Source organism: Pyrgilauda ruficollis, unplaced genomic scaffold (genome assembly GCF_017590135.1).
Source record: "Pyrgilauda ruficollis isolate IOZ18807 unplaced genomic scaffold, ASM1759013v1 scaffold85, whole genome shotgun sequence".
Lineage (NCBI taxonomy): Eukaryota > Metazoa > Chordata > Aves > Passeriformes > Passeridae > Pyrgilauda > Pyrgilauda ruficollis.
In genome coordinates this window covers 82,777-107,452 of record NW_024530488.1, presented here as the reverse complement: position 1 = coordinate 107,452, position 24,676 = coordinate 82,777, and the positions used below count along the sequence as shown (strand labels likewise).

The window sequence follows — 24,676 nt, the reverse complement described above, 5'->3', positions numbered from 1 at the left end:
CCTGCTGAATACAAACTGCAGCTCTGATACCTTGAAGCTGAAATGTGGCTGTCATTTCATTTGCCAGTGCTCAGAGGTGGCACTTTGGGACGTGTTGCTTGGCAAAGGGAGGATGTGAATGCACACCAGGCTGGAGCACACCTGGGTGGGTTTTCTATGCCTGTCAGCCCGGGAGAGATTGAGCTGTCATGGGCTCACAGGAGCCATTGTTTGCTTTAAATTTCTACAGATCCTGGCTTGGTTGCCCTCGTTGCACAGGCAGGATAAAGCCTGTGTGTCCCTGTGTCCTGGCTAGTGCCAGCCAGGCTGGCAGAGGGAGGCTGGCACAGCTGGGTTGGCACATGCCACGGTCATTATTCCAGTGCTGCTCTGGTTTCCTGTCCCTCACAAAGCAGCCAAGAGTCAGCAGCGCTGCTGGACCCCTCTGCTGAATCCTCCTCCAAAGCTGGAGCCCAGAGAGCCCTCATGCTTCAGTTACTGAGCCTGAATTAATGACATGGACAGCATTTGTCCCCTTCCCCAGCTAAATCAGGAATTTACCTCAGGAGTCCTCACACCCCATCAGGATCAAACACTTCAACCCATCACCTGACTTCTAGGGAACCTCAAAGCTCTGGATGAGGTCAAGAGAAGTGTGGTATTTCAATGCTTATTCAGTATTTGTGGGCTTCATTACAAAAGCTGCACAGATTATTCTGCAGCAAGGATTATAGAAACACATTTCATTACTTTAAAATGACTTAGGAATGGCATGATATGGTTGCCAGCCAGGCTCACAAGTGGTATCTCACAGCCTACACATGGCACTGCACAAAGCTGCATGGATGTAATGTGCACATCCAGCACTGGAGCCCAGAGCATCCCAGGGCACTCCTGGCTCAGGAGGGAAGGAGTGACTAGGTTGCATTAATCACTCTTTCCTCCCCTTTCTGGAAGACTTCTGTAGCCAGTGGATTTGGGATAAGCGTGGGGTGGCTTTTTCTGTCCCCCTTGAGTTCAAAGTGATGCCCACACTGTGCCACTTTGCAGCAGAGCCCTTGAGGCTTTTAGAAATCATTTTTATTTCTTCAAAAAGATAGGAGACCTCGCCCTGCCTTACCTTTGTAGAAAATACACAACAAACTCCCCTTTTGTGCTCAGAGTGAAGCTGTCTTAAATTCTAGTGGTGACAAATTGCCTGGAGACACGAGTAGGGGAAGCTGCCTGCAGCAGTGTGTGTGGGTGGGCTGTTGGTGTGTGTTGACATATCACCTTGCTTCCCATGTTTTTGGGCTGTGAAACAGGAGGAGGAGATCTTTTGGTTCATCTACTCCGTGTTACCCTTGTTTGTGTTGGGTTTCATCCCACCCCTTGTCTTCAGCTGCTTCATAAGGTCAACACCACCCAGCTTTTCATTTTCCTTCTTCAGACAGAGAGATTTACCAGCTTTTGATATTTTTTTGGTTTCTCCTTTAATGCAGGCATATTATTTTTCTAAAAAGGCTTCACCAGTGCTGGGAATAAATTGCAGGTGAGCCTCCTGCCTTCTGTGGTGGCATTTGATCCCTTATTCCAGGCCCTGCTCAGCCTTGTGCCTCGTTGTGTCCCTCCTGCAGCAGGACACCCAGCAGTGACAGCCCCACGTGCCTCCTGTAACATGTGATGGACCCACTCTTTCCTTTGTCTTTTCCAGCTGCCTCCTGATTTTGTGAACTTTTTTAGGAGTCTACATCCATCTAAAACACTGCCCTCTGCTCTCTGTGAGCTCCTCAGGGAATTAGAAGAGATTAATGAGGTGTAAGTCTTTAGTACAGGAATCCTATGAAACAGCTGCATGATGAATTCACACCATGATGTTTTTAATTATTGTCTCAATCAATTTGTGAGACACAGAGGTAAGTTTTTACTAGTTGTAATTCCTCAGGCTATCCCTGGATGCTTTTTAAACAATGGTTAAAATATTTATTGGTCTACAGTTCTCTAAGAACATGATGGGTTTTTTCTAAGAAAGCCAATATATTCTTCAGCTTTTTAGCAAACACTTTCTTTTGCTCTCCCTTGGACCTGAAAATTCATTGCTTTTTAAATATTCCAGTGTTTCTCCCTCAGCCACCTCACTTTTGGTATGATCTCATCTTTCTCACATTTTGCATCTCTGCAACATTCTCACATCAAAGACTGAAGCAAAGAAAGTTACCTTCTCAGCAATTCCTTTTCCTTCCTGACTTGTTCCTTCCTCTGCTCCCTGTGATTTAGTACATTGAATGATTATTGCACTTTCTAGCTATATCTGAAGGCACTTGTCTTGCCTCCATTTGCAGTAGGTATCAAGAGCATTCAGCAGAAATGAACTGCTTTCAGTAAAGGAAACCTCAGCAAATGAATGCAAAACAGTTACAAAAGAGTCATTTGTGACCACAAGAATGCAAACATTTTCTGAAGTACTTAAATTTTAAAAATTTGTATAGACTGACTGCTTTCATTGGGATTACTCACGCCAGTCATGTTAATTCCATGACTAAATGCCTTGTTTATTGATTTTTGAATGTGAAAAATTGCAAACACTTGAAACACTCACCAACCACCTCTTCAGGGTGATAGGATTGATGTTGAAGTCTTTTACCAGCCCAAGGTCGTGGTACATGTGCTCCAAACAGCTCAGCATCTGCAGCCAGGAACAGGAAGGTTATTTTGGCTCTTTAAATATCCCTTGAGGACACCCTGTGAAGCGAATTCCCCCCTTGCAAGCATCAAATAATTGCAGAGCCCTCTTTAGATGAAAGAAAGATGTTCAAAGATTGCATGATTAAAGTCAGTGCAAGAGGGGAGACAGAGAGGGTCTGAAAGCTTTTTGAAGCAGACACGCTGCTCTTGACTTCACAGGTTTTGTGCAGGGCTTTGAATATCACACCAGCACTCTTCAGTTACTGTGATTTGTGTGTATCACAGCAATTCCTGCTCACAAAAAAAGCATTGCCATTTTTCTAGTTCAGCTGGGATGTGTCCTATTGCTCAGTGAAACCAGTGGGAGCTTCTCCCTGGCTGTACAGAAATGGATCAGGCTCTAGCTGAATAGAAAATGACAGCAGAAAAATAAGAGATCCCTGAAGAAACTTATTTCAGACATTTGTCAATACCTTCTTTCTTTATGACTTCTTGTGAGCTCCTAACTCTACTATCTTACCTCACATTTCTTGTTTAAAAGATTTCCCATTATAACCCTACAAAATTGCAGCAATTTTGTGATTATCCCCTCATGGAGACTGTAACTATGAATCCCTATAGCTGAAATGCAAGGACAGGCAGCTCTTTAGAGACATCTGCTCTGCAGCAGCAAGGGGGATTCAGGTAATTTAGCACCACCCCTCACATTTAATCATCAAGCCCCACATCTGGGCTTGAAAGAATTGAAAACAAAAGATATTGACAATCTCAAGATATTGAAAACAAAAGATATTGATAAAATCTCAAATAATTGAAAACAAAATATATTGAAAATCTCAATCTAACAGCTTCCACCAGTCAGAAATGAACAGGTTCCCGGGAGTTCAGGAGTTTTTGTGTATATGCATTCCCATTTCTGAAGGCCCAATCTGCAGGGGACGGAATGTGGTTGGTCATTGTGTTAGAAAATGCAGTTTTTAGCCTGTAAAGCACACCAGGGGTTTCAACATGAGGGGTAAAATATCACAAATACAACCCTGGGGGCATTTCTAGTTAGTTTTCTGTTATTTAGGCTCTTAGAAACTCACCAGAAAAAATGATTTAATCTAATGAAACTTTATATTTATCCAGGGAAATATAAATGTAAGTCATGGAGTAACAACAGGGCTGATTTTGAGTAATCCAAACAGGAAGAAAATGTCCTGCAAGACCTGAGGGACAATGCCATGAGCTGAATGCTGCTCAAATCACATGTACAGCATTTTGCTGAAAATCCCCTTGTCCTGGTAGAATACATGTTTTGCAATAGTTCCATAAAAGACTTTCCAAGACAAGAAACTTTATCCAGAAGTGCTGAATTGCCCTTAGAAATGCAGCTGTTGCCAAGAGAGCTTTGGGTGATTGAGGAGGCGACTCTCAGTCCCAAAACTCCTGCCCCTGAACACAGGGGAATCTCAGTTTTCATGTTTAGCTTTCTTGGTCAGCAGCAAAAGCTGGAAAATGGGACTCTTGTAAGGCTTGAAAAGTGAGAGGGCATTTGAGAAGGAGGAGCCAGGCTTGCTGCAAAGCTGTGTTTACTGAGATGCAGCAGGGCACATTATTCATTTGCTAACAGCTGACCGAGGTTTATGACCTGCCTGTCCTGCTTGGAGCACATGGGCAAACACTCACTGCTAAACAAGCACTGACAGAATTGAAATGTTCTCTGTAAACATAAAGCAGAGCTAAGAGGGAGAGATAAACCCATATGGTGCTCACAGCTTGTGGGGAATCTCATTTCTGAGCACACTCCTCCTTGCAGGGCAAGTTAAATCTCCACACTCTCCTGTTTGCCTTCTTCTTGCCACCTGATAATGTTTCCTAGCCCTCTGAACCAGTTACTGTGCTAAAGCACTGTCCCCCAGCCCACAGGAAACTGTGGATAATGGGTTTTGTCTCTCCTCATTCTTTCTTAATAGTCAGAACAACAATAGTCAGAACAATAATCCAGCAGGGTTATGGTGCACCTGTCAGGCATATTCTCTCTTGCTGCAAAGACCTCACAGGCATTTATGGTACAGAGAGGGAGCAGTGGCTGCAGAGCACCTCTGACCACACAAGGGAAGCTCTCAGCAAATGGGAGATGGACATAAAGCCACCAGAGAGCCCTTCTGTTGTTCTTCCAGACACAGGAAATACCCTGAAGGGAATGTGCTGTTCCTGTGGATGGGGTATGGGATGTTTTTCCTTGTCATGCTGAGCCAGAATCACTCTGTGCAGAACCTCTGAGAAGGTAATTTGGGTGATTGCTGCTGGGGATGCTGCCAGAGCTACCCAAGCCTTCCCCTGGGAAAAAAAAAACCAGCACTAAACTCCTGGTTTAGTCCTGTCCTCCATCATGTTTTTATTGAGTGAGATTTGCTAGTGCTTGCTAAATCTGGTTTTACATTACATTATAAGCTGTTCACTCTTAACATCCTTCTCCTTTATGCTTCTGGAGGTTTACATAGAGACCTTCCAGAACCTTCTGCAGTACAAGTGATGAACCATGAATAACACTAATAGCAGTAAAAAAGGAAGAAAATTAAGTAAAAAAAGATGAAAATTGGCTTTGAATGCAGCCTTGCAACCTCTTCAGAACAAACTGCAGAAAAAACCCTCAGCTGAAGGGGTGTGAATCAATGTCTGCACCTCTGCCTGCTGCTTTATTGATTTGAGTGGAGTTATTGATGATGTGCTTAAGCACACACTTCACTGGGGATTGATTTGTTCAGATAAAATGGTATGGGAGAACTCATGTGACAGTAATGACAGTGCACCAGTTGAGGGACTTTACCAGGAAGAGATTAAAGAGCAAATGAAGAGGAGCCAGGATATGATAAGCAGCATAATCTACCTGGCATCTGCTAGGAAGAAGCACTGCATTTCTGGTGTGGTATGGAAATGAAAAAAATATAGAAAGTAAGGTGCAGAAAAGGGGGAAAATCCTGCAGACTGTCTCAAAGGGCTCTTTTGGCCTTATTGGCTCTCAGAAAGTGCCAGCCCTGCCAACCTGGCATCCTCACCTCGTTGGGCTCCCACAGCCAGACGTCAAAAGTTGGTTTCCGCAGAGCCTCGATGGTCTCCTGGGACAGCATGTACTGCAGACAGAAAGGCAGGAGGTGTAAACAAGGGTGTCTCTGCCATGGGAATGCTGTTGGCATGTCCTTGGGGCTCCCAGGGTTCCATTCATGAGGGATTTAGCCACATTGCCCAAGGAGAGAGCAAATGATCTCTCCCTCTGGCCACCCAACCCTCCTCACCCTTCCTGCCAGCTGGCAGCTGCTCATTGGGGCAGATCCTTGTGGAGCAGAACTTGGGAGAAAAGGGAGAGTGGAGGTGTTAAGGAGAGGGTCATGGCTAAATCCAGCACAGAAAATCAAAGGCACAGGGCACAGACCCATCCCTGCACTGGTTCTGCTGCCTGCAGAGCATCAGCAGCACTCGAAGCTGCCAGTTAGGGAGGGGTGGTGTGAAGTGTCTCTGCTTACAGTGCTAAATTAGCTGCTGGGGATGATATGTTTATTTTCAGATGATTTATGCTCTCATTTCAAGTGTTTTTTCAAGAGTGCCCACAGTTTCAAATTGGTTGTCAGCCTGCAAGATTCAAGTGATTTTTTATCATTACGCTCAGAAGCCTAAAACAAAATCAAGCTCATTCACCAGTTATGGTTGTATACAAAATGAAAAGAAAAGGAATGTGCAGGGTTAAAAGACATGGGGATATCAGGACTCTATGGATTCATCTTTTCAGGATCCTATGCATCAGTGGTTTGGGGACTCAAAACCCTTGTGGCTTCAACTGGTCCATTTACCATGGCTGTCTCTAGTCTGGGTTTACTCTCCTGAGCAGGTGAATGACAATTTCTGAGCCATCAAATTGTTTGATACTAAGTCCAAGGAGGACTTGGACTTAGTATCCAACACAAAAGATTAATTTTTCTTCTTCAGAAGGCAAGGAGTTTTGCATTTGCATACACAATGCACATTTAGTGTGACTTTCTGCAAGGAAACTGCAAATTAGCAGTACAGACTTGGAGTTGCAATGACAACTTCCTTCAGCCTCACTGACACTGGACAAATCCAGCACCTGACAAATTTTGCAAATCTCTAAAACCCCAAACTCCCATGAGTTTTGGGCTAGGAAAAATGCAGAAATACAAAAGTTTACTCTGCAGTGGGGCAGTTCAACTCTTCGTAGCCTTTATTCTTAATTCAAGATCCTAATGCAGCAGTCCATCAAAGTTTAATCTGACATATATACTTATCAAGGGAAAAAAACTGGCTTAGAACTGATGTGTTCTGTGAAATCATGTGTTAGTGTCAGGAGCACAAGCCTCCTGGGCAACAGTTAACTAAAAGAAATAGAAGTCCCAGAGTCTCTGCTTCAGTGGAGGTCACTTTAGCAAGCAGAGCAGAACAAAGAGCAGAATTTATTGCTCTGCTGGGCTCTGAAGACAAATGTGCACAGAGCCAGGTCCATGTCATAGATCTGCATCACACAGGACTGTGAGGATTCAGGGTGGCTGAGCCAGCTTTGGTGTGTGTGAGGAGATGCTCATGGTTAAACCATGATCTGCAAATGTGTGAGCTGGTGTTTTGTCAAGGTCTGAGCTGGGCACTGGGCAGGCATAACCAGGCAGCTTTTAATAATTCTTGTGGGCAAAGACTGCTGGTTCTGGGATTCAAGACCCTGCGCTCTTCATGGTTTCAGCCTCATTCATCACTGTGGATTTGTACTTGTGCTTGCCCAGGAGACATTTTTTCTTCCAGCATTACTGTTTTCTCTAGCAAATACACTAACTCATTTTCACAGGGACAATGAATCATTTTGGAGAGAATCCAATGTCGCATTTTCTCTTTGTTTCCCTAGGTGAAGCATCCCCATAAATTACTTTTTAAATTAAAAAATAATCTATTAGGAGAAAGCAGGCAGCAGCACTACTTTCAATCAGAACACAGCATTACAGGGTGTTTTTGATTGTTGCTATGAGCGTGGAGAATAAACAAATATACCTAGACAAAAGAGCATTAAATGTTGATGAATGCACAATGTTCATTAACATTTCAAACACTAATGAGCTTTCAAGTATTAAAGACTACTGAGAATTAAACTTTAAGTCACCACGGGCAACTGTTGGCTTTTTCCATTGGCATTTTGGATCAGACCTTGGATTTAGAATAACAGGGAATTAATGGCTAAGGAGTCACACATTGTAAAGCAGCACTTGTGAGGATGGCAGCCCTGCAGCAGGAATATGGGAAGAGCAAGGGTTGTGTGGTACCTTTGGGTAGGATGGTACATCCCGCCGGGGAGCTGGCCTCTTGTTTTCATCCAAAAAGCTGTACTTGCAGGGACAGTTAGTCCTGAAATGAAATATTCATCTCTTAACACTGAGGGAACAGTGCCTCAAAAAGTGCCAGAAGTGCTCTGGTCTCCCAGTGGCCACCCCTCAGAGAAGCACCCCACCCCACAGCCTCTCCCTTTCTAAAGCAGTGCTGTTCAAAATGCTTTGAAAGTGTGATCCTCCTCAGGATTTTCTCCCCTTGTGCAACACCCCTGCTGCCCTTTCTCGGTCTATTTGCATTCAAGAGAGAAGCATCTGAGTTCAGGCATGTATCCATGGATACCCAACCACTTCTCCTTAAACTTCCAGTGAGCAGCTTGCTGTCCATGGCAGGCATCCTTCTCCAGGGCTGCCAGGGACCACGCTGGCTGTGGGCACACCTGTGTTGATTTACTGCTGAGGGCACCCACTGAGCCTCGCTGCAGCCCAGGAGAACTTCCACTTGGATGGTGTGACCTCCTTGGCTGCTGCCCCTCGTGTGGGACAAGAGCAGAGAGGCATGGACTTGGCAGACACCTCTGCTTGGCTCCCTGATCCTGGAGAAAGGGAGCCCCTGCCAGCAATTACAGGTAATTAACACTTGCCTGGTTATTAACACTGCCAGTTATCTACTCTTCTTTCCTCTGCATATGGAAAAGCCGAGCTGATGCTTTCCCATCTGGGCAGAGGCCCAGGAGGGGCCTTATCAACAATTCCCTGATGAGGCTGCAGCCAGGCGAGGCTTGGGCCCTTCTCCCAAATGACCTCAAACTGTGCCAGGGGAGGGACAGGCTGGACATCAGGGAGAATTCCTTCATTGAAAAGGTGGTCAAGCATCGTCAGGGGCTGTCCAGGGTGGTTTGGAGTCCCCATCCCTGGAGGTGTCCAAGGAGGGCCTGGAGGTGGCACTCAGAGCTCTGGGCCAGGGACAAAGTGGGGATCAGGCACAGCTTGGACTCGATGGCCTTGCAGGGCTTTTCCCAGCTAGCTGTCCACATGGACTTTATTAATTCTTGTGTGAGGCTGATCTTCCTGCATTTTGCATTTATAGAGTAATGAAATGGTTTGGGTTGGAAGGGACCTTAGAAATCATCCAGCTCCACCCACCCTGCTGTGGCCAGGGGTGCTGCTCACTAGGTCAGGCTGCTCAGAGCCCCATCCAATCCGGCCTTGAGCACTTCCAGGGATTTATCCCTGGAGTCCTAACATTTGGATTATCCTCTCGCAGTTTTCAAGCCCCCTGCCAAAGGAAGCAAAAATAAACCTCCCCAAAGAAGCCAAGCAAAGCATTCCGTTAACTTGGTTTTTGCATTTTTGATTATTATATTTTGCATTGTATCTCTTTTGAGTGATTCTCTTCTCTGTTGGGAATTAGTCCAGGTCTCTTTTCGCCTCTTAACATTGATGTCTGCTGTCATTTCTGGTGTCAGTGTCTGAATCCTGTGAAAGTTATGTCATTTCACAGCTCATGGTGGTCAGCTGACTTCAACCAGCTGCCTTTTCCTGCCCTGTTTAAGGAGATTCTCACTTGATGAAAAGCTGTCTTAATCATTTCTAAAGCCGTTTCCTCAAAACTCCACTGTGTGGGGTATTAGTAGGATAAAAATAGTGAGATTGGGGCATTCCTTGCCCTAATTGGAGCTGACTGCCAGGGTTAGCTGAAGGTCAGCCAGCTATCTCTAATTCCCAGCTGTAGTAGGATATTGAAGCCTTCATCCCAGCACACTGGGGAACACACCAGAGCCAGGATGCATCAAACCTTCACAAATGCAAAACTGGATCTGCAAATCATCATGATTTTAAATGACACCATAATGCTATTAGCATCTGCCAGTGGTGAGTGCAAAAAGCAGACAAGCAAAAAAAAAAGCAATTTGAGGAGGATGCAAATGGAGCTGCTTTGCTCTTCTGAACAGAGAGATGCACAATTCACTGTGCTTTTATAAACCTGGCTGCCCAGCCTTACTCTCTCATTTGGTAATGTAACAGCAAATATAAGAAAAGGTAAACACCCATACAGCTGTGTACACCGTGATCTTTTTGAAGGAATACAGGCACTCACAAATATTTATATACATTAATTAAATTTAGATGGGATCCCTAATTGCAACCACAATGCATTATCTAGCAAATGACACTGCACAAGTGACGACAGGTCTAAATGAGAGCAAATAACATTTCCACTTCCCTGGGATGCCTCTCATCTCATGCCAGCAGGAGAGGGTTTGCTCAGCCACCCTGGGGTCAAGCATCCCTAGGCTGGGGTCACCACAGGCTGGTGACCTGGCTGCTGTGGGGCTGTAGTGGCTTGGGAATAAGGAACCTCAGCCCATTCCTCAGCAGCACCAAGGAGCATCATCTCCTCAGACCTGTATCCACATCTAGCTGCTGCTTTGGCTCCCACACCCACAGGGTGCAGAATTCTGCATGAGCAGGAGGAGCCTTTGAACAGCTGGGAGGAGGGAGATGCAGCTCAGGGTAACCAAGAGGAGCTGTGACAGAGCCACGTGGACACAGGAGCCCTGCTCCTGCTTCAGAGAGAGCAGCTGTGAGTGTGAGCTCAGAGCAAGCCAGGGTGGGTGTCTGTGCCCAGCTGAGCCCATCTTTACCACAGCCTTCCAGCCTCACACCCCTGCTGGTCTCTGGCTGTAGGAGCCTGTCACATCTCACCACGAGCCCTCGGTGAAGGTGACACCCCAGCTGGAGCTGGCTGCACTGAGCAGATGGAACACCCCCCCATTCCAGCTTTTCTTGTTAACAGCTTGTTGTTTAGACCACAAAATATAGATTGGAAGGTGACAGGATCTGGGATGGGAATTAGTCATGGCTGCTGGGACAGTCTCGTACTGCCTGATGTGGCGTGGTGGTGACTGAGTGAACGCGAACTTGCCATAACTTCTTTTTTTGGACCTAATTCCCTGTCCACCTGTGCATCACTGTTCATCATCATCACTCTGCATCACTGTTCAGCTCTGCCAGCTCCCTACCACAGCTGAGGCAAAGACACATGGGCACACACGTTTCTCACATCACACCCAGCACAAATCAGCACACATGCTCTTGCATTTGCTGCCAACCTGGGCTTGGATTTTTCTAATGAGATTTCTCCACACACCCCAAAAAGAAATTATGCAAGTCACAGGGCAGACTGCATTCCACCCTGCTGGGATAAATCTGAGGCACATCTGAGGTTAATAATGTTATTCTGCATTTATGCTAATATGACAGCTGAATTTGGCCTTGGACTTCACGGGAAGGAATTATCATTGTGCCTCCTGACATATCTGGATGGCAACATTTATAAAAATGAGTGATTATAAAGCCTGAATCTTTTAGCACATCTCCCACTGCCCTCAGTAGGAAACAGTTTTGATTAAGGGTCAGACAATTTGACCCCGATACTGTCAAGACAGCATAGTTACATTTGCTGAGAAAAATTCCCTTCACCCACATTTTGAGCAGCAGGGTATATTCCTGTCCAGCAACCTTCCCAGGAGTATTCCCAATCTCACAGTGATGATTTGTTTGTCCTAGTGGGGCACTTCAGTGACACAGGGGGCGTTTTCCAGCTGCGACCACGCACCGTAGGAAATGCAATTTTTTCTGCTGCTGTTTTAATTACAGCAAAACCATCACAATAAGCCCTTGCATTAGAATGTAAATTCCCAATTTCTCATTGAATTTGAAACGGATGATTTATAATAGCATGAGATCATAATTAGAGGAGCTGCAACATATTTATTTGGTAATTTCCCAGAATATATTGGAGCTGATTCGAGGGCTAACTGGTTCCCAACCAAAGGCTGGAAGTGCAGAAGTTCTTTTCTCATTCTCTCTCTCTCCCAGTAAATCTGGATGAAGAATTCCCATTCTGTATGGTGACAAATAGCTCCCAAGACCTTCTTCTCTATTCCCATGGCCCAAGCTAATTTAACTGGTGAATGGCTATAAATCTTCAAATGGTAAATTAAAGCCCCTGTCCTTGATGGTTATTGGTTTCCTTGCTCTTTTACTTCTAAGCCCAGGAGATAATTCTGTGGAAATGTTGCATTAGGGTTTGAAACCAGACGCTCCTGTGGTTGGGTGCCAAGCAGAACTTACCTGCTGCTTCTTGCTGCCATTTCCTCCCTCATCTTTTTAATGTCACGCTTGCATTTCTCAATCTCCACCACTTTCAGGCCTTCCACTGTCAACAAAGGGAAACAACAGGGGTGTTACCATGGCGAGAAGTCGCAGGGCCTCGTTTCACAATGGTGCAAAACTTCAGGGAGCTCTGCCAGTGGGGTTATCCAGCGAGGCAGCAGCTCCCACAGGCTGCCTGGGCTCTCCCACGTGCAGGTGCTGCCAAAGCGAGATGGGATCTTGGAAAGCCACAGGAATTCTCTGCTGCCAATGCAGATAACAGCCTTCATTCACTCAGTGGCTATAACAGCTCGGCTTCTCCACAGCAGCAGGCAGCTCTTCTGGTGCCTTCACTCCTCGGCTGCAGAGCAGGAATCAGAGGAAATCCTGAGCAGGAAAAAGCCCCACTCCCGTGATGGGATGATAAGCAGGGCTATGCAAACACGCCCGGTAGGATTAGAATTCCCATTAAGATAAAAGGTTTTAATTCGGAAGTTCATGCAGAGCATTAAGGAGCTCGGAGAGGCATTGCTGGATACAGAAAAACCAAAGTGAGAATGCAGGAGGGAGAGAAAAAATGTTGAAAATTCTAATGATAGATTTTTTTTTTAACTATTGAAATTCTGTCACTTCTTTTTGCCAATCAATTCTGTAATCAAAGGTTATTTCTACATGCAGCACAGAAAATCCTATATTTCCCTTCTGCATGCAATTGTGAGAGCCATGAGGCAAAAAGTTTGATTGCCTTTTTATGCAGCAGGGCACTTTATTCCCTATAGCTGAGAGAGCCCAACGCAGTGAGAGTGTGAGAATAATTCTCCCTTTTCTTTCCCCCTCGTTGAACTGTCAGTGTGATCAAGGACACAGCACCATTTATAACTCCATGTCATTCACATGCAATCATTTCACAGCTCATTTGTTTACTGAACTCGTTGTTTGCATGGAGGAAAATCAGTATTCAGCAACTTTCTTAGAAAATCACAGTCTGGATCACACTTATCGGGAGAGCAAGTGATAAAACCCTGCCTTGAAGGGCACAGCTCTGGAGATAAGCAGAGACCTCGGTTTTGTTTACCTTTATGAGAGTAACAACAAATATTGCAGCTGGGACTGGGAAAAAGGAAAGAGATGTGTCTGAACTAAGCCCAGAATGCCACATATTAGGAGAGGAAAGGGCAAGGGGGTTAGTTTATTTTTGTTTATAGGGATGCTCTCTTTAAAATCCCATTTAAACATTTCTATTTTTTTGTCTGTCATTGTTGCAGGCAATTTCTTTGGGTGATCACAACGCGCTGATGCAACAAGCTGCTGTCCTGCTCATTGGATATCTTTGTTCTGGATACCTGCCTGCACTTTTTTGGGGGCTTTGTTCAACTGCTGATGGTCAGCTTTAGCTGACCTGCAGGCCCTGTGCTGATCTGTACCACACTGATGCATTCACCTGGGAGAAATTCCATTTGCCAAGATGTCTAATTGGTGGCCAGTGCCTATTTGAAGCAGTGGGAGCCAAGCAGAGTTATCAGTGACAGGGAAGTGGGGCAGGCAACTGCAGGGAGAAGAGAAGTTCTGGTGCAAAATAGCAGCCCTGAGCGTTTTTTCATGTTGCATCTCTTTGGTTTTCAACCCAAATCTCTCTGGGGGAGCAGAAAATTTACATAATTATTTTCTTAAGGTAGATACGAAGTGATTACAAATTGCAAAGGGTTTTTTGCCAGCTTCTTTATTCTTGTGTGGGCTGCTGTGCAGAGTAAGACAAGCCACAGGACAAAGCATTCCCAGTGCTTGCTCTGCATGGGCTCATTTTCCAAGGGGAACTGACAAGCTTTAGCTGGGATTTAAAAATCATCTAAAGATTTGGCTCCCTGAAAACACATCTCTGGTGAGGTCTCTAGGCAGGAATTGGAAGGAAGCTGAGAACATTTCATGTGAGGTGCAGATGTGGTGCTGTCATGAGCATTTATCCCCACACACACGTCCCCTCTGGGGAACAAATCCTGGAGAGCACATGTGAAAGTGGTGGAAAAGGAATCTCTGAAGGAGGCAGGAGAAAAGGCAAAATAAAAACACAATTCTTTCCACATTTGGCTTGCAAATGATAAATGGCCATGTCATGTGCACTGATTAAGGGCCCATTACATTATTCTGCAGCGAGAAATACCTTCTGAAAAGACCCTGTGCTGTCTAAAGAAATCCTTGGGCTGAATCCAGCAGTGAAACATGGCTCTCAGAGCAACCTCTGGGAGCCCAGCTCAAGCAGGGAGGTTGGACACTCCCTCTCTCCCACGTTTTTGTTTCTTAAACATGACAGCCCAGGGAATTATTTCAGAATGCTGCAGACTGGGCTCTGTTGCAAACTCTGGAAGTCTGACTTGGAGCAGACAGGCAGCCCAGGGAGCTCCTTCCCACAGATTGCTCCATCAGCTGCTGGTTCCATCAGCAGTGGGACCCACTCAGGGAGAGAATCCTCCTTTGGGAAGCAGGGAATTCAGTCCACCTGCATGGCCCAGCAGCTCTGGGCATGCTGCCTTCCCTAAACCAGCAATAAAGTGCTGGAGTGGGCAGGTGCTCAGTTTTTCCTGCCAGGAATGGCATGAATGCCTTGGTTACCTCCCTCCTGTGCCATGAGTTGCCAGTGTTGAGAGGCAGAGTGTGTGCCAGGGATCCCAAAAGCAGCCCCTAGCTGGCTGGGATCATTGCTTTCTTGGGCTGCCAAGGGGATACAAAGACCCACAGCTTACCTCATTTACTCTAATCCAAGGCATTTAGCCTTGAGGAGTGGAGCTGGTCAGAAGTTTTACTGAAAATGCTGAGTGACTGAACTCATTTTTCTTTTCTCTTTTTTTTTTTTTTTGGGGGGCAAAGAATAAACCAGCAAAGCCTTGGGAGAAGCACCAGCCAAACAGACAAGGAGGAATTCATAGCTGGGTTCCTTTCTGGGGGTAGGCAAGCTGCAGGTTGCCCCCTCCATGGAAATCCTCAGCACCAGGAGCCTGAGGCTGGGGTGGCCACAGGGAGAGGCTTCCCTGCAGCTGCTCTGCAAATAAGGACATTTCTTCCTCTCTCTGCTGACAAAGGGATCACTCTCCCTGAGCAGCTGCAGGGTCAAGGTAGCTTCTGGTCAGGGGAAGTTTCAGGAACCAGAAACTCTTTTTTTTTTTCTCAGACAGTCCTAGTGGAAAAGTTCTTTCTGCAGCTGTAGTGCTGGGAAAGGCTCTCCCTGTTCCTGACTTCAATGCTGAGCATTCTCAAGGATGTGGGGTTTGAAGTCAAAATTGGATGGCAGCACCTTATTCATGCCCCTTCCCTGCCTCTCTGGGACCTGTGTTCTGCCTAATGTACTGAAACAACTCAGAGGCTGTACAAGGGGAAACAAAACAACCCAAAAACCCAGGAAAGGAGCTCATTGACAGGGTGAATTGAATTTGGCTGTTGCACTGTAACCATAGGGTCGTGTTACAGTGCAAGGAATGACTGAGGGAGCTGGGGGTGCTGAGCCTGGAGAAAAGGAGACTCAGGGGTGCCCTCATCACTCTGCACAGCTCCTGAAAGGTGCCTGTGCTCAGCTGGGCTGGGCTCTTTCTCCAGGCAGCACTGACACAACCAGAGCACACAGCCTCCAGCTGCACCAAGGGAAATACAGGCTGGATAGCACGAAAAAGCTTTTTCCAGAAAGGGTGATAAAGTTCTGGAATGGCTGCCCGGGGAGGTGCTGCAGTCACCATCCCTGGGGGTGTTTAACAAAGCCTGGATGTGGCACTGGGGGCCAGGGTTTAGTTGAGCTCTTGGGGCTGGGTTGGACTCCATGGTCTTGAAGGTCTCTTCCAACCCAGTGATCCTGGGAATTCTGTGGGGAATGGGACTGACAGCAGAAGGAGGGTGTTACCCCTGGAATTACAGACCAAACAGCCCCAGGGAAGGTGGGATCAGGTTCCTCAGAGTTAGAGGATCAGGGAGTGCAGAGGGATGGGGAGGTCACTGCTGGGGGCAGGAGGTGACAGACACCTGGGCCATGGGGACACCGGAGGGCTGCCCAGGGGCTGGGAGGTGGAGATGGGGAGGTGGGTGGTGAAGACCCTCTGCCACAGGGGCATGGGAACAGCAGGACATGGCCCCAACCCCAAAGCTCAGTGGAGGGCCCAGCAGCCCCTCAAAGGGAGGGCAGGAGGAGCTCTGGATGCTGGCAGCACCAGCCAGCCCACCCTCGTCCCCACACCAGTGCCACCACAGGCTCCCACCATCCCCACGGGCTGACCTGGGGCCTTTGGAGCTCAGAGTTGGCCAAATTACAAGGGATTAGAGAAAGTGGAGGAGCAGGACAGGTCAGAGGTCACAAGGCACCAGTTCCCACTGTGATAGGAATAAAGGGACACTCACATTCAACCTTTTTCTCCAGCATTGCCAAGTGATTAGCTACTTCCGTTTTCAGTTCATTGATTTTAAAAACCCTGGAAAGAAAACCCTCATGTATTAATGTCATACATTTAATGCTCTATCTACCCTAGGTGCTAAGAACTGCTGCTAGAAATGCCATATTTGTGTCTCTATGATTGATCTGCCCAGCCCACGTTTGTCATAAGGAAAAGCAAATTTTCCACGGAAATGCTAACATTGGGGCAGAAAATACACCTGGGTTTAATTTTCAGAAAAATTAACAAGAGATTTATTTTTTTTATGGCCCTGGCAATGTCCCGTGGCTCTACAACACTTCATCTCCCCCTCTCTCAGCAGTGACTTGCTACTGTACCCCCCCAGGGAAGCAAAGTTAAATCGATAATTGTTAAATTGGTAATTCATAATTGTCCAAGAGCAGCGTCTTGGTGTCTGCACACTCTGAAACCTCCTCCCCTCCTGCCGAGTTACGCTGCTGATTTGCTGGGCTGTGGTGGGACTGATCTGTCTTATTGAAACCAGCTGGGATTAAATAAGCAGCTACACAGATGTTGAGAAATCCTCTCTGAGGAGAGACATTTTTGGGTGATAAAGGGGAAAATGAAACAAATCTGATGATTTGACTGCTCAACGAAGAAGCATTTCTTTTGCTTCCTAAGAGGGAAGGAGCATTTACTACTTGATCTCCTTTTTAGATCAAAGATAATCACTGAAATTGCTTTTGGTTTGAGCTACTGTATTGCTGTCAGCAGGAAATAATGTGTCCCAGACCTAAATTTGGCAGGCAGAGTGGGATTTGAAAGATGTCTTAAATGCCCCTCTGCCTTCTGTGAAAATTTCACTTCAGGCTGATAAAAGAAATAGCATTTTAAATTAATAATGATGTTCAGTTTCTTACCTCGAGAACTGCTCAGCAATCTGTCCCAATAAATTCTGGAACAATTCTTCTTTCTCTGAAAAAAACCAGAAGGAAGACATGATAGGAAAAAAAAGAAAGGAAACAAGACATACTCAGCCCTTCTGCAGAGTGGTGTCCCCAGGCTTCCAGTTCTAGTGGTGAGGCCAAAAAATTGTTTTGGTCCTTTGAAGAGTGACAGGGTTTGGGAATGACCCCTTGTCTCACCTGCCTTCCTCTTCCTGCAGATTACAGCCAGGGTTTCCCAGAAGATTTATTTTTGGGAGGCTGGGTCTCTGAGAGGTGGCTTGTTTTAAGGCAGAATTTCCTGGGGAGGAGACCTTTCCACAGACCTTGGGTGGGACACCCAGAATCCCACCTGGCTTCTGAAAGTTCCTGCTCACAGCTGGTGTCTCTACACCACCAGCACTCTGTGAGAGAGTGCCCATGAACACCACAGCTCATGAACACTAAATATAACCCAGCCTGCCTTTCAGTTTTATCCTGGAGACCATTTTTTTTTTTTTCTTTCTGGTGCAAATGCCTAAGGATTGTGCTGCCTTGCATAAACTCCAGGCAAACATGAGATGACAAAGTGCTGTCCCTGCAGAATGAGGTCTGCCCTTCCTGGTTTGTGGGATGGACACAGCAGGGTACAAGTTTCCCAGCCCCTTTTCCCTTGAGAACACAGCTTGGATGGAGCTGCCACAGGGATCCTGTCAAGATCCCATTGTTCCCTGAATTCCTGCAGCAGTGGCCACACTGGGAGCCCTCGTGGGCTCTCAGGATCTTCTGCTGGCTCAGGAAAGTCAGCCTGATGAAGCCCCAGTCTCTTCTCAAGATAATTAGAGGATTGCAATTCCCAACACAGGAAAAGCAAACAATCCCTCAAAACAGGACCCTGGATTTCAGGGGACAGCACACTTTACGAAGGAAGAAGTATGATAGCAATATTTTAGCATGTCCACACAGAAAGGGGAAGCACAAATCACCTTTGCTGAGTCCTGAGATCTTGTTTTGGGATTGTTTCCTCTTTCCCCCACCAGCTAAGTGCTGCAGTGATTCCTGCACTGGGGATATGCTCAAGGAAGGGAAGCATTGAGTGCACTCACAAACACACTGCAGATTACAGAGCACCTATTTATACCCCGCACAGAAACACCCGATGGCATTTCTGCAGATACTTCTTGTCCTTCCCCCAGGGAACACAACACTCACAAGTGCAATCACCCAGGCAAAACACATCAGACAGAAATACAGCCCAGCATTTACCATTTATTTCTAAATGATAGCTCTTGTACCTGTTGAAAGGATTTGCAATTCCTCGGGTATTAGAGACGTCAGCAATACTTGTCAAGAGCATTCACATCACCGGTCCAAACAATTTGCCTGTTCCCCCCTGTGTCTCAAAACTGGAGCAAGCATTCTGTGCTCTGAAAGTCTCAGATCTAATTCCCTCTTTTTTTTCTCCTTTTCCCCCCCCAGCTCCCAGCAGACTGGCTAGCAGAGAAAACAGATTGGTTCTTCTCACAGAGACCCATTTTCCAGTTTTCTCACAAAAACCAAGCGCTGAAACAAAAGCAAATGCCGCGTCCTATTTAAGAGAGGAGCAAAACTTACCGTGGGCAGCACCTGGGATGGCACAGAGTCCAACAAGGAAAACAAGCAGAGAAAGCAGAGAAACCCGTGTCCTCTCCCTTCGATGCTGCTCAGCCCTCTGACAGTGGCTGGAGCATGCCAGAGACTGACAAGTTCCCTATAAACACTGTTCCAGTAAAAAAAAAAAAAAACCCCAACAATCTTACTTTCACTCCCTCCCCCTGTCAAAACTCACTTGGAGTACTAAGAAATTCCCATCCAGGGAACACTCAGCTGCAATCTGATGTTTATGGATGTAATAAAAGACTTTCAAAATGAAGATGTATGTTTTTATAACCCTAGGGTGCAGTAAAGATATATGACTAAGAGTGGCAGTTCGCCTCATCTTAAAGAGACAAAGATCCATTTCTCTGCCCTGCTTCTTTCCAAGGGGAAGACCTCTGGTAACCCCGGGTTCTGAAGAAAATGAGACATTGCTCTGACATAATTTAGTCTTGTTTGTCCCCTCCTTTGTAAAACAGGAGGGCTAAGTGTGCTTTTGCTCCCTTCATTACCCTCTGCCTTTTTTTTTTTTTTTTATACCTCTGGGCAGGGCTGAAGCCCCAGGTTCACACAGATACCTTTTCCCTCGGATTGCTTCCTTTGCTTTGCTGCAATTCCCTCTCTGAAAAGGAAATCCGGCTGCAAGCAGCACTGGCAGCAGCTCTGGGTGCTTTGCTGAGGGTCCTGTTGCAGCATCCCCAAAAAAAACCCCTTTCTTCTCCCCTCACCTCCTACCCTCACTGCAAACGAGCAATATTTACAAATGCAGGTGTACAGCAAGTCAGGTTTTTGCACAACACCCCGGGTGTTTTGCAGCTGACAAATGACAATTAGAAGCCCCCAGAAGATGCTGCAATGGTTAATGCTGGGCAGGGCCAGGCCAGCTCAGGCTTCCCCAGGCTGCCCAGGGCTCATTGCCCTGCTGGCTGCGGGCACAGGCACTCCTGCTCTTTGCCCTGTGGCCTCTGCCAAGCTCAGCAGGCAGCTTGGCCAGGACACCGTGGAGAAAGGAGCTGGTCTGCCTCATCTCCAGCAGCTTCTGGAAAGAAAGCAGGTGTGGGGGAATATGGCAGCAGCCTTTTTTCCTGTGACCCCCACCGTGGCCGCGTGGGAGGCTGGCAGGGAGAGCCCACCTTCCCTGCCAGACTGGCACCAGGGGCACGCTGAGCAGCTCAGCTGAGCTGCCCTGGCACAGACGGTTTATTACCCACTGGCAGGCACCCTCTGCCTCGCACCACCCTGCTCAGCAGCACCTCTTCCTCTACCCTCTCACCCTCTAGGATCATGGCCAGGGAGCCACCTCCATCCTCCCACTCTTGTGGCTCCCTTTGCACCCTGCCAGCCTCTGCCACCCTGCCAGCCTCACCAGGCTGTGAGCAAGGAGTCCCCGGGGTTGGGGGGGTAGCTTGGCTTCCCCCCGGCTTTTCTGCTTTGGCCAAGCAAGGCTAGGAGGGTATGAGCATCTCCCTTTCCTTGCCAGCATCAGGCTGGTGAATTCCTGCCCTGTTTCTCACAAATGCTTCAGCCTCTGGCTCAGGCTTCTGCCTGCATTTCACTTTCTGTGGTTTGCTTGGATCAGGGCAGTCAGAATAATTAAAAAAAAACCACAAGCAGCCAGGTGGACAAAAGCCTCAGGAAGGGGTGAATTTCAAGCCCAAGCCCACATCCATGAATCTGTCATATGGAGCCCCAGATTCATGTAATTCACAGCTCAGGTTAATTTGGGCTGTTGCATGCAAATTCCCCATCAGGTGAGCAATCCCAAAGGAGCTGGCCTCATCCCAATGCACGCATCCATGTGGGATGCACGTAAGGAGCAGCAGTGGGAGGAGGATTTTTCTCTCCCAGTCTCTGCCTCCTCAGTCTTGCCTGAGCTGAGAGCATGAACAAGGCTCTGAAAGGAGAAGAGAGAGATGCAGAATAAGAAGATTTAGACACAGTGACAAGCTTCTGTTGTTTTACCATACCAAACCACACATGATCTCAGGTATTGAATCATCCAGGGGAAAAATAGTCCCTTCAAATATCCAGTGCAGCCACTGCTGTGCTTTGCTGCCCTAACTTTGGAGCAGTAGAAAAGTCCCTGAGAATGCTCTCCTGTCCTGTCAGGACCACAGTGGGTCAGGCTCATTTTTGACTCCACAACAGCTCCTTTTTCTGCACTATCAGAAATGACACAGATTTCAATTTTATCCCTCAAGAGGGTGCTGCTAATAGGGTCTGTTCATTTAATTGTCACCCCTGTCAAATCTATAAGTGCCTGAATCCTACTAATTAGAGCAACAACACAGACATCAGTTTGTGAGTTGTGAGCCAGTTTCACCAGGAGGACACACACCAGAGCCCTTCTGCTGGTGGGAGGGAGACGAGGCTCACTCAATGGGAAATTAAAATACCACAGAGAAAAGGATTTGCCAGAGGGGTTTTTGATGCTCTGCATGGATAGTCATGTGTCTTCTGGTCCAGGGCCATAGAGGAGGGACAGAGTGTGATCCAGCAGCCTCACAGGCTCAGAGCCAGCCAGCTCAGGCCTCCTCTAACCTTGACCCTGACCCTGACCCTGACCCTCATCCTGATCCTGACCCTAATCCTGCCCCTGACCCTGATCCTGATCCTGACCCTAACCCTCACCCTAATCCTAACACTTGCAGACAGCTGACCTCTGACACATTGATGGCTGCTGCATCCAGCACTCTCTGGAATAATAATTTTTATTTATTTCCAACCCTCTCTCCTGACCATGGCCAGGAAATGAAGAACTGTCTCTTAGCAGGACTCCAGTGGATATCTCCTCTGCTGGATAGCAGCCACTGCTTATGTTTTTCCTCCTGAAGGATTATATTTCCCTTTCCCACCTTTTACAGCCTCTGTTCCCTGTGTCATTCTCCTGCAGCTGCCTGGGAGACTGCTGAAAGAGATGCATTACCTCCCACCACTGTGAAAATTGGGGTGACCCCCTTTTTGGCACCTATTTGGATGAGCTGCTTTGGGAAGCAGAATGATGCAGGCAGAGTTGTGTGAGAAGTGAAGAACAGAACAGAGCTGTTTTTTTTTTTTTTTTTTTTAATGAAAGGAACAATTTCCCACTCTGTTTATTCTTCCTACTGTCAGCAAAATGTCAGGAATGCTTAAGATTAATGACAAGCCATGTAAAAGAGAAAAAGATACCAAGGAACATTAGTTCCATCACACTCAGCTCAACTTTCTTCCTCTTTCCATAGCAGACTCTGTCTTATGTTTTGACAATCTATGGCCAGAATTTTTCTTGCCCTTTTCAGCTCAGATCTTTGGAAATCCTTGTTTTATGAAATGCAGGGAGTGAAGAGAGATCTTGCTGACACAGTGAGCTGTGCTCTGCACAAAGCAGAGCCATGTGCTGTCAGCTGGGGATGAAAAATGAGGGCCTTGGGAGAGTGTGAAAAGTCATCCACAGTCCTATAAAAATATACTGTTAGCTTCATGCTAGGGGAATAAAAAAATTACATTCAAAAAGGAGTATATTTTCTAGAAAGCCCCTCAGTCAGCTTCCCAGCTGGTCTAACTCAGTGGCATTCCTTACTGGAGCCATGCTGGCCCCACTTCTCTGCCGTGGGGCAGTTGGAGACTGGTTACTTACAGCAGCTGGGACACAGAGCCACGTGCCCACCCCACCTTTTGTGGTGAGATCGTGCAAACTGTACTCCCAGACCAGGAGAGTGATGCTGCTGCAGCAGGGTTTGTCACAACAAGGAAACAGTCTGGAAGACAGATTCTTCCCCTTTGCAGTCACACGTGTCCCTTGGCTGTCACTACCTCCTTCTGGCAATCACTGCCATGGGATTTGTTTATGGCTTGTTACAAATCTTCCCTGTTCCCTACCCTCTGTGCTTTCTCTGCTCACCTTTGCTCCCTGCACAATGTCCCAGCTGGTGCCTCTCTGTCCTTCCCCACATCCTCCTTTCCAGATGTTTCTGCCAAGGCAGACACCTCAGAGAACAGCCTCAGTCCCCTGTGCCTCCCCTTCTAGAAGACACAGTGCTGTCAGACACTCTGTTTCCATCCATAATTCAGGACCCTAAGCCAGAAGATGAGGTGGGACCACCAAAACATCATCTCTCCTGTCCCACCAAACTCACCTGCTCCTGCACACCACTTTTTCCAGCCCCAGGCTTCCTGTCTCACTCCTGTTCTGTGTTTCCAGGACAATCACAACCCCTTGCCCTTTGTCTCTCCTCTCTTCCCATTTGACTGCTCCAAGGAGTGTCCCCAGCTGATGTCTCCTCTGCTGCTGCAGCCCTGCCAGCCTCTCCCTGTGGCTCCAGAGTGTCCAGGCTGCCCTGATGTGAGTGGCAGGAGACTCTGCAGCTGCACAGATGAGAGAAACCACGAACCACATGCTCACAGGAATTGCCCCAAGCCAAAGTTGTGCTCCAGTGTCTGAGAGCATGATACTGACAGCAAAGAGAAGTGGAGCAGTGGCACTCCAGCCCTGTCTGGGCTGGGGAATGTGCTCCAGATGTGTTCTTTCATCCAGGCCCTCTTTAATCTTGTCAGGTGAATTTAAATATTTATCACACTTGGAGCTACCATGCCCACAACAGAAATTATGTTGTCTCCTCAGCCATTTGGAAATAACATGAGGCTCAAATGTTGTGCTCAGCTTTCCAGCAGAGGAATGGGCAGGTTTAACAAAACACTGCAGGACACGCTTTCATTTTTCTTGCCTGAAAAACCCCCACTGCTCCATGCAAGGCTTTCCCCAGGGCACCAGGAGTGCTGAGTCAGACCAGAGCAAGGCACTGGGAAAGTTCCCTGGACTCAGCCACTCACCTGATCCTCAAATTCATTGAAATTCAGGCACATTTTTTAAGCTTTCTTGCAGAACACTGTGATCAAACACTTCTTATTCTGCTGCAGCTACAACCATGACATCTTCAGGTTTTTGCCTCATGGCCACATAATTTCCACATGCAAATGTTTGCAAATTCACCTTTACTTAATTCAGCTTTAGCAGATTCAGTTCAAAAGGGTAATTTTACCTGAGAGCTGCTCAGTCATAACTGGTATCACTTTGTATGGAGACCTGGAAGAGCCACAGAGGGTTGGTGTTAGCAACACTCAAAATGCAGCTTGTATTTCACATCTGTGCTCCCTGAGAAGTACAAAGAAGTATCTGAAGATATTCCAAGATCTCTTAAAACCTGTGAGTCTGAATAAGCAATGGGCACTTTTTTCTGAACACACAACTCTCTGATTTACAGAGAATTTAGAAACAGAATGATTAGATTCTCTGATTTAGAAGCAGAATCATAGAACCATAGAATGGTTTGAGTTGGAAGGGACTTTAGAAATCACCCAGTTCCAGCTTCTTGCCATGGGCAGGGACACATTCCAGCACCCCAGGCTGCTCAGAGCCCTGTCCAGCCTGGCCTTGGACACTTCCAGGGATGGGGCAACCACAACTTCTTTTTGCTCTGTGTCCTGTGCAGGAGCCCCCTCCCAGCTGCTGGGGCTGCACCACTCAGGATCAATAAAGGCAATGGCAGTGAAAAATCATCATGAAACATGGGCCAAAGCCAGCAATGAAGAGACCTAAACTCATTACTCATCACAGGCTTTGAGTTTGCTTTTCAAGTAATCTGCTGGTTGTGCCCTAGCAGAG

General features: G+C 46.9%; 1 protein-coding gene across 2 annotated transcripts in view; it reads right to left on the bottom strand.

Annotated features, from left to right (window-relative positions):
• PDE9A (phosphodiesterase 9A) overlaps positions 1-24,676 on the bottom strand; it is a 51,374-nt gene that overhangs the window by 10,105 nt on the left and 16,593 nt on the right. The window contains exons 4-10 of one of the 2 annotated variants that reach the window (XM_041487954.1): positions 24,054-24,097; positions 17,398-17,452; positions 16,485-16,555; positions 12,090-12,174; positions 7,947-8,028; positions 5,688-5,762; positions 2,558-2,644 (exon numbers count right to left, since the gene is read on the bottom strand). In XM_041487954.1, coding sequence (XP_041343888.1) covers positions 2,558-2,644; positions 5,688-5,762; positions 7,947-8,028; positions 12,090-12,174; positions 16,485-16,555; positions 17,398-17,452; positions 24,054-24,097 — 499 coding nt within the window. Of the gene's footprint in view, positions 1-2,557; positions 2,645-5,687; positions 5,763-7,946; positions 8,029-12,089; positions 12,175-16,484; positions 16,556-17,397; positions 17,453-19,014; positions 19,033-24,053; positions 24,098-24,676 lie in introns of those variants that run through there. The other variant, XM_041487953.1, reaches the window with a different exon arrangement.